General features: G+C 34.9%; 1 protein-coding gene across 2 annotated transcripts; it reads left to right on the plus strand.

Annotated features, from left to right (window-relative positions):
* The first annotated feature begins 7,648 nt into the window (after positions 1-7,648).
* LOC116189027 (LOB domain-containing protein 29) lies at positions 7,649-10,968 on the plus strand. Of its 2 annotated transcripts, XM_031518510.1 has the most exons (3): positions 7,649-8,023; positions 8,148-8,583; positions 10,537-10,968. In XM_031518510.1, the coding sequence occupies exons 1-2, from the start codon at positions 7,721-7,723 to the stop codon at positions 8,562-8,564; spliced, it is 720 nt and encodes a 239-aa protein (XP_031374370.1). In that variant the 5' UTR covers positions 7,649-7,720; the 3' UTR covers positions 8,565-8,583; positions 10,537-10,968. The 2 variants fall into 2 exon arrangements, with proteins under 2 accessions (XP_031374370.1, XP_031374369.1); XM_031518509.1 differs by lacking the exon at positions 10,537-10,968 and having other exon boundaries at positions 8,148-9,198.
* The last annotated feature ends 359 nt before the right edge of the window (positions 10,969-11,327 follow it).

Consider the following 11,327-nt stretch of genomic DNA (forward strand, 5'->3'; position numbering starts at 1 on the left):
ACATGTAAAAATAATGCTTTCGAAAAGAACTATTTCATAAAATGTCTTTGATATAATTTTAGTATATCTTTGAATTATATTGATAGTTAAATAAATATACAAATGCATATTAAGTAAATTAATTAGTTACATGTATAAACAATTTCCAAAAAAATTAACACAGAAGACTAAAATCTAGGGTCATATAAAAAGTTAAAAAAAAAGAATTAACAATTGAAAGTAAGAGCATAGCAAAATATCATTTCAAAAAAAAATCAATAAAAAGAATTTACAAGAGGAAGTTTATATAATGCATATAGTGAAGCTGCATAATGTTGACGATTCAATAAATATACAATACACTTTGAATAGGATAATTAATAGCTAGTAAAAATTGTCACTAAACTATTTAAAATTGAACTAATATGTTAGGATTAATATTCGAAACTTTTTATTATTGTTAAAATTCTAAAAAATGTAAATAATTACTATAAAAACAACTCCGTGCAACACACAACTTACTACACTAATAATTTACTAATATGAAGTGGGACACTGATCAGTCACCCTCACTTGCGGCTGCCGTGATCCTGTCACATGCCGAAGGCCAATACCAACTTCAATTGATGGGGTGGTGGCATGCAGCAATCGGCATGCCTACTCCTACTTCGACTCCCACGCCATCCTCTCTATAATTTTTTTTTTAGTTTTTATATGTTTTCTTTTTATCTGGGGTGGACGCACCTGCTGCAGTCCATAACCACTACAATTGAAGTCGGTGGCCTTTAATACCTCTGGTGACCTTCAAGCCTTATTAAACCTGTGGAGGTACCCCATCCACATATGAACATGAGAGACATAGAGAGAACGATGTGGCTATAGGACGCCTGATGCCAGTCTGTCACCTCATCTGAGACAGTCAACGATCTCAGCTGCTTGACGTCGCCGGCCCCCAGTCCTCCATCGTTCTTTGGCTTACTCTTTTTATATATGTTTTCTTCTATTTTTATTACTTAGTTTGCTGGAAATTAAAAATATATATGTGTTGATGACGAAAAAGTCGATAGAATTAAATTTTATATTTGAGTGAAATTTCGCATCTTTTTAGTCACAAATAAAAAATCAAGATTATTTAAAAAAATTTAAAATCATATATATTTTTTAAATTATACGAGATGCTCGTGGGCCTTTTAAAATGAAATATAAATCTAAATGTCTAATAAATGGACACGGGTAATCCCACTGAATATCTAATATGAAATCTCTTGGTAATTAGGTGAGAGTGCGCGCACTCTATGACACTCTTTTTGATAAATTATAAGGTTTCTTTTTTTTTTTTAAATTCTAAAATAATAAAAAAAATTCAATTTGATCAGTCCCGTGGCACTAACTTGATTTATTACTTCGAGCAAACCTTCAATTATCAGTGACTATCGAGAGTGTGGCAGGGGTGCACCGTACACCTGCGATTTAAGGAGAAAGTGATAACATTTTGACCATTTCTATTCCAGCATGTGCTTGAATTTCAACATTGCAAGCCGACATTACAGGTGTTTTGGATCTTATCTAATGAATCCGTCCGTGGCCAAAGTTCCATTACGAGACAGATTCTACATATTAGTGCTTCATTGGAATTGTCCCTTGAAACCACGGTGTGCATTTATCTATTTATTTGTCCAAGTTACCATTTAAACATAAATATCATAAATTCATATAAAAAAACACATATACCATAAGAAAAAGCCATTTTTATTCCTTCACCTTTCATAACTTTTTTCAATTTTGTCCTAATAATTTTTTTTTTGTTGAACATCGTCTTTAACATTTCATGTTTTATTGGTTTTAGACCTACCGTCCAATTTTCCATTAAAAAAGTCTTTTTCATCGAAAAAAATATCTCTAATAATTATTTTTATCAAAAATTAATTTTAGAAAGTATGAAATATAACAAGAAGGGAGGGAAGATCGAAGAAGGCGAGGGCGAGGGCAGCCTCATTGGCAGCCACGCCCCCCTTCCGACGTCACCAGTGACCTCTGGGCCTGCTGGTCATGTCAAAGGGCAAGGGTGACCGCTTGTGAGGCCCCTCCATCGAAATCGAGAGATCCTAGACTGTTGAATCTAGGTCCCTCGATTTTAAGGGAGGGGGGTCTCATTGGCGGCCACCCCTCCTCCTTATACCTTTGAGATCGCTAGGGACCACAAAAGTCACCAACAAATCGTCGAAAGGGGAGGGTTGACATCTGATGAGGCACCCTCTCCTTGCAATCGAGTGTTCCCAAATTGTAGGGGTTTAGCAATTGAGGGTTCCTAGATTGCCAAATGAGGATCCTTTGATTTTGGGAAAAAAGGCCTCGTTGGTGGCCACTCATCCCTCTTCGATGTTGCCAGTGAGTTTAGAGGTTGCCAATTAATGACGTCGGAGTGGTAGGGGTGGCTATCGGCAAGGCTCCCGGCGTCTTGTCCCTTTCTTCGATGTCCCCTTCCTTTTTTTTAATGTTTATTTGTTTATTATTTTATATATTTTCAATTATTTTTGATAAAAAATTAATATCTAAAAATAATTTTTTGGACATTTTAACGGAATATTGTACAGTATGATTGAAGTGAATAAAACATGAAATGTTAAGGACGTTAACAAAAAATTAGGATGAAAGTAAAAAAAAAAATCAAAAGTTGAGGAATGAAAACGATTTTTCTCTAATTAAAAGGGCCCTGGTGTGTACCAAATCTATATTCTTTTTAGTTTGTGGTTGAGCTGCACATGAACGGCGATCCCGAGGAATTAATAATGTCTCAAATCATATCTGCCTTTTTCTTTTGGGAAAAAGCCGTTTTTGTCCTCAACTTTTACCTTTTTTTTATTTTCGTCCTAAACTTAGTTCTTCATTTGATTTTGTCCTAAACGTTGCCTAATTTGTTCGCTTTAATTCTACCGTTAATTTTTCCGTCAAAAAACCACTTTTTTTGTCCAAAATATATTCCAAAAATACAAAAAAGAAAAAGCAACAAGAATTTAAAACAAATTAAAAATTTTAAAAGGGGAGATCCCAGCCCAATTGGTCGAGATCTCCCGATTTAGGGGGTAGACGGGCCCGTTGGCGGCCCGCGGTGAGGGGGAGGGGGGCTGCCGACGGGGCCCCTTTCCTCTGAAATCAAGAGATCCCAATTCGGCTGGGCTAGGATCTCCTGATCCTCTTTTTTTTTTTAAAAATATTTCGTATTTTTAAATTGTAATTAAATAATATATTTTAAAAATATTTTTGATGGAAAACTAATTTTTTGACGGAAAAATTAATGGTAGGACTAAAACCAACAAATAATGTAACGTTTATGATATAATTGAACGAGGAAATACGTTTAGGACGAAAACAAAAATGTAGGTAAAAGTCGAGGAATAGCCCTTTTCTTTTCTCATACGAAAAAAGTATTTATCTAGTTCTCTAGCTGCAGCTGGTTCATTGCTTTCTTTTTTGGTTTTTATCATACAACTTTCTAGGTTTTTCCTATCTCTCTTTATTCATTTTCGTCTGTTGTATTTTTATTAATTTTTATTTCTTCATTTTATTTAATTTTCTATTAAACATTCACTTTTAATCTCACCTCTTTGATATTTTTCAATTTCGTCCATTATCTTTGCATATTTTTCTATTTTGGTTCACTTCTTTTACCAAAATTACCCTTAACCCTATACATATTATTGGGAGTAGAATACCACTATCGCCCTCCATTTATTCATTAGCAACCATTTTTGCTCCTAACATATTTTTGCCACCAATTAACCCAAACGTTGGCATTCCGTCTACCCTTTATACCCTTCCGTTAACCTCCGTGACGGAAAATTCATGGACGGCGTTACATTTTCTGTCACTTTTCTGTTACGGAAGGGTATAAATGGTAGATGAAATGCCAATGTTTTGGGGCAAATAGGTGGCAAAAATATGTCAAGGAAAAAAATGGTTGCTAATGAATAAGTGGAGGGCGACAGTAGTAGTCTACTCTATTATTGGCCTTAGTCATGTTCTTTAATTTTTCAGTCAGAACAGTTAACATGATATTTATGAAATACAAAATTACATATATATTCATATGAACATTCCTTACATTCATGCATTTTTTTTTGTCGAGGACATGATATACAATGAATCATTCTCATGATAACTTTTAAGTATGTACCATTTTCATCATATGTAATTGAAAATCCAGATTAAAGTGATTTGGCCGATCGTTGACAAGAGAAAGAATAATTATTGTACTATTGAAATAGAAGATGATGATGTTTTATATGTCTAATTAATGATTTTCCTATGGAAAAGGAACAATAGCTGGGCTTTGCTTTTGCAACGCAGTGAAATTGTTTAATCACAGACACTAGACTTTGTCTGTCTTTGGCAGGCCACAGTTGCTGTCCTCTTTCTAAAGATAAGTTGAACCTATCCTACGTTGTTAGAGATGTATTATTTTAGTTAACTGGGTTGATAAGCATTTTCATTCTTGTCTCCAGTACATGGCTTGCCCAGTTTTAATACAATTAATTTTTCTTTTTCTTTTTAAAACAAATATGATTATATATATATAACATATTTTGATTTTTACTTATTTGGGAGTGCGAACCAAAATACAATTTACTGACCGTATGATCATCTTAATTATATGATAGTAAGCATGATAAATGATGGGATATATGCCACTACGCTGACTTTTTTTTTAAAAAAAATTTCCTCCGCCAAACTGATTTTATTTCTTTAGATACAAAATTGAAGATGGTGAATATATACTATCTAGAAAAATAAGTTTGATGGAAATCACTAGCTAATTTAATATACCATCCTTTTTTTTCAAACCCCAAAAAAGGATAGCAGGATTTCTACAATGAAAAACGAAGGAGAAATCATTGCGTTTATAAGAGGATTAAGCAAATAAAAAAGAAGGATTTGATTTCACCAAAAAAAAAAAGGATTGGATAGCATAATCTATAACTCTTAAATTTTTGGATCGACATTTTAATGAAATTGGAGTTAGGCCTAACCTCCTTTGCCAACGTATTGTTTAGTTGGGCTTCGTGTCCAGGCATTTACGTGCTGTTTAAGCTTTTGGTCCATTTGTAGGTCTAGTAAAATTTAATAGAATAAACAGAGTACGAATTGAAAATGATGCTAAATATAATGTCACTGAAAAAAAAAAGTAATGTGGAATTTAAATAAAACAAAAAATGCTGCAATTTGAGCAGTATTAAAAAGGTGGAATGATACATATGTATGTACGTTTGTTTGCTGAAGAAGAAAAGAGCCCAGCCAAATCTTCAACAAAGCCTGCTTTTCTTTTCTTTCTTTTTTTTTCAGTGGCCGTCTTATGGCCATTGGCATTAGAATTAGGCCGTTGTAATTCTTCTCCACTCCATAGGGATTTTGTCTACTCAACTGTTGAAAGAGCCGTTATTCATACAGTAAAGCTGAGATGTGGTAATTAATTGACATGAATTAACCTAATTTATGTTGCAAGAACAAATTCTCCAAAAAGAAAAAAACCAAAACAAGAGGAAGGCGACCTGGTGTAGAAACACAAGTCGCCGCCTCGGAACTAGGAGGTCCTGGGTTATGTCTTTGCTAGTTGGATTTTTATACTCATTTATTTTTCTATTCTTCTACTAGGTCAATAGCCCGCTTGCAATTGAAAAAAGTTGCAAAAGTAACGAGAAAAATGATATATTGCAGTGGTATACACTCTTATAATAAAAAAATTAAGGATTGGATTGTCGCCAATAAGAGTTTTTATGTCATTTTATTTAGATTTCTTTTATTTTTCCCCCTATTATAGATGTATGAACCTCCTTTATAATCGATAAACTGTAAAATAACAAATGATATGGTTTTCTTACACCACGTGAAGAGGCAGGTGATCAAAGAATTGAGAGAGGGGATGAGAGACAGAGAATTAAAAGGACCAGAATGATATATACGAGCAAGTAATTTTTCTTTTCCCTATTCATTGCCAGAGGAGAGGGCTACTAGCATTCACACAAGACTCTACATTTTTTGAGAGTATAGTGGACCATGCACCACTGCATGAAGAGGGATTTATAAATACCTAATCGAATAATTAATAACTTTTCTTACATAATTAAGATGACACAAGTTTTCTATTGCCCCATAACCCATTAAGATTAACCCTCAACCTAAACAAATTCTCTCGTGAAGCTCAATGCATTCCAATTAATCCAGACTTGACCTAGGTCACTCTATTAAGGGTAAAACTCTTTCAATTGTGGATTTTCTCTATTTATTTTACTTAAACCCTAGATTTTGATTAGATAGAACAAATATCGAATTACTTAAATTAGTCCACGTTGATCCAGAGTCATTAACATTTACATATATGATCGGTGTTGTTTCTGTTCAGTGTTGGTACTTCGAGAATATATTGCCAAATATAACTGTTTACATACATTACTCATTTGCTATTTTGCTTTTGTAATGGACTCTAATAAGTGACATAAATACACTTTACCATTAACTACGACCATATATATCCCCAAAAGTCCTCCCCTTCCGCATTAAACTGAGCCGAAAATGAAGCAAAATCCGGGATCTTATATACAATATATTTTTAATGATATAGGATTTCTTTTCCTGCGATATTGGATTCAAGAGCAACAGTTTCAGGTACTTTCTTGGTAATTTAAAGGCTATACAATGTACCAATGTCAGTTGGTTCAAACGGTTCAACATTTATTCCGCTTAAGTAAGGTATTGAGTTTGAGTCTTTATGAATGCATAAAACCCACAGTGAGAGAGTTTTATCCTTTAGTGAGCCAACTTGGCTCGATTGGATTAATCTGGCCAAATTGAGATTTTAGATAATAGAGTTCACACCGAAAAAAAATGCTATATAATTTGCTATCTATCGAATTTCATGGCTAGATACTTTAGTTATTATAAGTAACAAATAGGTTTACATCAATTGGAAAATGAGAGACTATCGCGTGCTCATTGTAGCACTCTTCCCAAAGAGCCATCTTTTAATAATAATATGTACTGAAACCGAAAATAAAATCATTTATTCTCTAAGAGAAATCAATAATCTTTTAAGCAACTATAGTAAAAGTTACTTAATTAATGACAAATGTGAACTCTTTTATCACTTACAAGAAGCCAAAATTAAACTAAAGAGGAAATTATCAATGTGGGTTGATTTAGGTGGTTCGCCGTTTGTTCTTCTTAATAAAATATCGGATTCGAGTGTTATGAATGGAGAAAATTTTATTCCAAAGTGAACTGACCCGATTGATCCTAGACTGGGCGGGGTTATTAAACTACAGAATATTAGGTGATATCGGAAAAATTAAGAATGGAATTATAATGTTACCCGATCATCGAGTCAATATCTCCAAGGGTTAAATTAGGTTTTATGCAAGCTGTTTTGTCGTATAAAGAGGCGTAATGGGAATATCGCAAGAGGGTATATAATTTATGAAGGAGAAGAAGTGAAAGGGGGTTTTTAAAGAGGAAAACTAATAGTATATGTAGCCCATTGAGGAGACAATATTGGATTAATTTATTAAGTACTCATTATTAGTATAATCCCACCTCTGCCCCTTCATTCCTCTGGTGTTTATAAACCTATAATGGTGATTAAAATGCTTCCACAAAGCTGAGAAAAAAATTCTCGCAATCGAAGTACTGCCACAAACCTAGAGAACCTACAGTGGGAATTGATAGATTGATATCGATCACTCGATACGGTATGACAGGGTCAGGCTCAAGTTCAGGCTCAGGCTGCGGATCTCCTTGTGGAGCATGCAAATTCTTGAGGAGGAAATGCGTCCAAGGTTGTGTGTTTGCCCCGTATTTCTGCCACGAACAGGGGGTGACCCATTTCGCAGCGATTCACAAGGTCTTCGGGGCAAGCAATGTTTCTAAGCTCCTCACTCACCTCCCCGTGAGTGACCGTGCTGAAGCTGCTGTCACGATCTCGTATGAAGCTCAAGCTCGGCTCCATGACCCTATCTACGGCTGTGTCTCCCATATTTTTGCTTTACAGCAACAGGTTCAATTCTAGCTATCTACTGACTATCAATGGTGTTTTATGATCAAAACCCTAAATATATCGAATTATAATTAGAGTTCTATAACAAAAGCTCATCCTTTTTCTTTCCTCTCAAATTGGATAGGTCGTGAATTTGCAAGCACAACTCGCTTCTCTCAAGGAGCAAGCAGCTCAAAGCATTTCAAATGCCAACACATGCGCAAACCCTAACTCGAGATACCATGGGAAACTTCCCTCGCCTACTCAAGATTGGCAAAGTTGGGCTCGTCATATCCAGACCCAAAGCAGTCCACAATACGATCCAAATCATAATGGTAGTCCTTCTTCAATTGCTTTCGGAGGAATTGGGTTTCCGAATTCAGACTCAGTGAATTACGAAAATTCTGCCGTCTCAGAAGAGAATGCTTCATTCACCGGCTACAGGGAGGCCTCCGGATACTCCATACCTTACCTTGATATGGAAACAAGCAACGAGCAATGGACTCTGGACGACGCAGATGACCTTCGGACGATTGCATTCCGATATTCTCAAAATTCATGAGGATTCCAAACTCAATTTGGTGAGAGATGCAATTCTCATGGAAGACAAATCAATCGTTCCTGGTTTTCGGTTTTTTGTTCGGTCTCTTCTTTTAACCTTTCCTGACTTAAATCGGAGATAGAAACCCTAGAACTATATTTTCTTGGAAATATAGAAAACATACTATTGATCACCCTTCTATCTGTTTCTTTAATCTCCATAGTCTAAAATAGAGGCAGAATTTAAAAGACTTGATTCCTTTCAAGGAAGCTTCTGCTCGCAATAGACTTGTTTTGACCCTATAACTTCCTACCTCAGACCTAACCTAACTGGTGAGACCTAATGGATATTGACTGAATTGGGCGTGGTTTCCTACTTTTGTCTTTTGCACAATTTTCTCTTAAAGTCACCAAAAGATTAATTTGCAACTTAACAAGCTTATTCACCTGTCCAAAGAAAGAAGAATATATTTCATCCTAAAATCAAGATACAATTGAAACACCTGTTATTACAACATCTGGTTATTTTTTTGGCTTACAAAAGAGACGTGGAGAGATAGATGAAGGAGAAATAAAGGAGCACATGGATACTGGATTAGTGAGAATCGAACTCAGAACCCTCTTGACTCTAGGTGGAGCACAATGTCATAGTGTCAAACCTTATTTTTCTACAACATCCGCTTGTTCATTTTCTATATCCTTGGTAAGATTATTTAAGATAGAAACATGTTAACTCTTACTCTATAGGTTTACAATGTATTGAGATAGAAGGGTCTCCTTTCGAGTTCAGCAGGGCATCTTGATCAACCTGTGCATTCTTTATTTTCACAAAATTTAGATCACATCTAATTTCTCGAAGGACCGGTCAGATGGGTTTTCTTTCCTCTTTTTGGGGCCAATGATCAAAGAGATTCTTTGTTTCTTCCACAAAGAAAATGAAGATTGACAAAGTTACTATTTTCTTTCATTCTTTCACTGCTACAAACTAATTTCCCGGAAAGTATATCCTGTTTTGGCGTCTAGTTAAAATGTCAAGGCATCTCCCTTAATTAATTATGTCTCCAAGCTCTCGAAGGTCGACAGAAGGGATATCAATTTTAATTAATATCAAGATAACATATTTAATTTGTCTAAAAGCACAAACATCTGCAACCGTGTCTCATATCTGGGGAAAAATAATTCTTGTGTGTTTGAGAAAGCTCGTGTCTCATATTCCGCACAGACCACCATCCCGAGACCATTTACATAGTTATTTATTCATGGTTTAAGTTTGGTCCCTTCCATGAAAGCATAAATTTTCTTTTGGAAAATGTGTGGAGTCATAGATTTCATTCAACATGTATACCTATATTGATTTCCTTTTGCATTAATTATTAGAATAGAACTTTAAATCAAATTCACATTGACACTTCCAAGAAGTCACTTGTATATTATGACCGTCTAAAACTACTAGCTAGGGGTTGATGGAGAATCCGGATAGCGTATTGTTCAACGAATTCTAGATCAATATTTGAAGGGAGAGCTAGACAGAAATTTGAATATTTTCAGACTTATTGATTTTGTAGACTTTTGGTTGTAAACTCATTTTGAGAAGAATAATGTCATAAAGCCAACAAGTCAATTTCGAATCGCTACTACATAGAATAAAATCTTTGTCATGTGGGGTGTACATTAAATTTCTTGAAGCATATCAATATTTGACGGAATTTCTATTGTATCTTCTCTATCTGTTACATTGATACTAACCTGAAACCGATTAGAGATAATTCCGGTGCTTTAGTAAAATGAAGACACAGTCGTCATTCTTAATGTACCGGTGCAATACATGGATGAAACTGATAATGCGCCAATCTCGTAAAACCGCGGATTAATCTTTGTGCACTGCGGCTGCCTTTTCTCTATCCTTATGCAGTAATGATATATTCCTTTTTTACCTTTCTTCGCGGTTTAATTGCAGATGATTAACATTTCAATGGTTTATATCTGACTTTCAGGTCATCTCTGTAGGATCTCTCATTGGGGGCATTAAAAAAGAAGACTGCATGGACGAAGTCCCGACTGAGCTTTGATTTACCTATAAATATTAGTTAGCCTTTGACTGCGAGTGAAGATCAATACTGCTGGTTGAAGGTTTCATGGTATATACATACATATATGTGGAGACTGCGTAATGATCATTGTCTCAATGATTTTGCAACATATGTGCAACGGTATGCTATATGTGCGTCGACTGTCTGATGCATTCATTGGCCAAACTAAGCTGCAAGAAAGATTTGCTTTGAAGATATCATGCGTGATGGACCGCTTGATTAGCTTTATAGTAGGGAAATGAGCTTGATGCACATGAATTAATGCTAATCATTAGCATCTATTTTCTTCTCTGTTTTATATTAATTCCAAATGTTTTTGTAGTTTGAACTTTGAGGTTAAATTTGTAGCATTGCCCGTACTTCTCTTTGATATATTTCTCTATATAGCCAGTGCATTTTTTTTTCGGTGTGCACCTTGATATCTGGAAGTCAAAGAACTCCGATTAATTCATTTTAAGCTGAATTGAATTCTCTAAGAGGTAAACTCTCATATCATAGATTTTTCCATTCATAATATCACTTAAATCAAGTCACATTAGTGATATAACCAGTCCTTTGACCAAATGGCATACACTCATGATGCTTCTGGTTTATTTATTTACAGAAAAACGACAAAATTGAGGAGTTCTTATTTTGATTCATTCTTACCTGAGTGTCTTTTTATTTCTTTTGTTCTGTGGGATAGATTATTGGTG

Source organism: Punica granatum, chromosome 8 (genome assembly GCF_007655135.1).
Source record: "Punica granatum isolate Tunisia-2019 chromosome 8, ASM765513v2, whole genome shotgun sequence".
NCBI classification, from domain to species: Eukaryota; Viridiplantae; Streptophyta; class Magnoliopsida; order Myrtales; family Lythraceae; genus Punica; species Punica granatum.

Coding starts and splice junctions, on each gene's coding strand:
- LOC116189027 (XM_031518510.1), top strand. CDS start 7,721: ATGACAGGGTCAGGCTCAAGTTCAGGCTCAGGCTGCGGATCTCCTTGT. Junction 8,024..8,147: donor TTTTTGCTTTACAGCAACAG/GTTCAATTCTAG, acceptor CAAATTGGATAG/GTCGTGAATTTGCAAGCACA.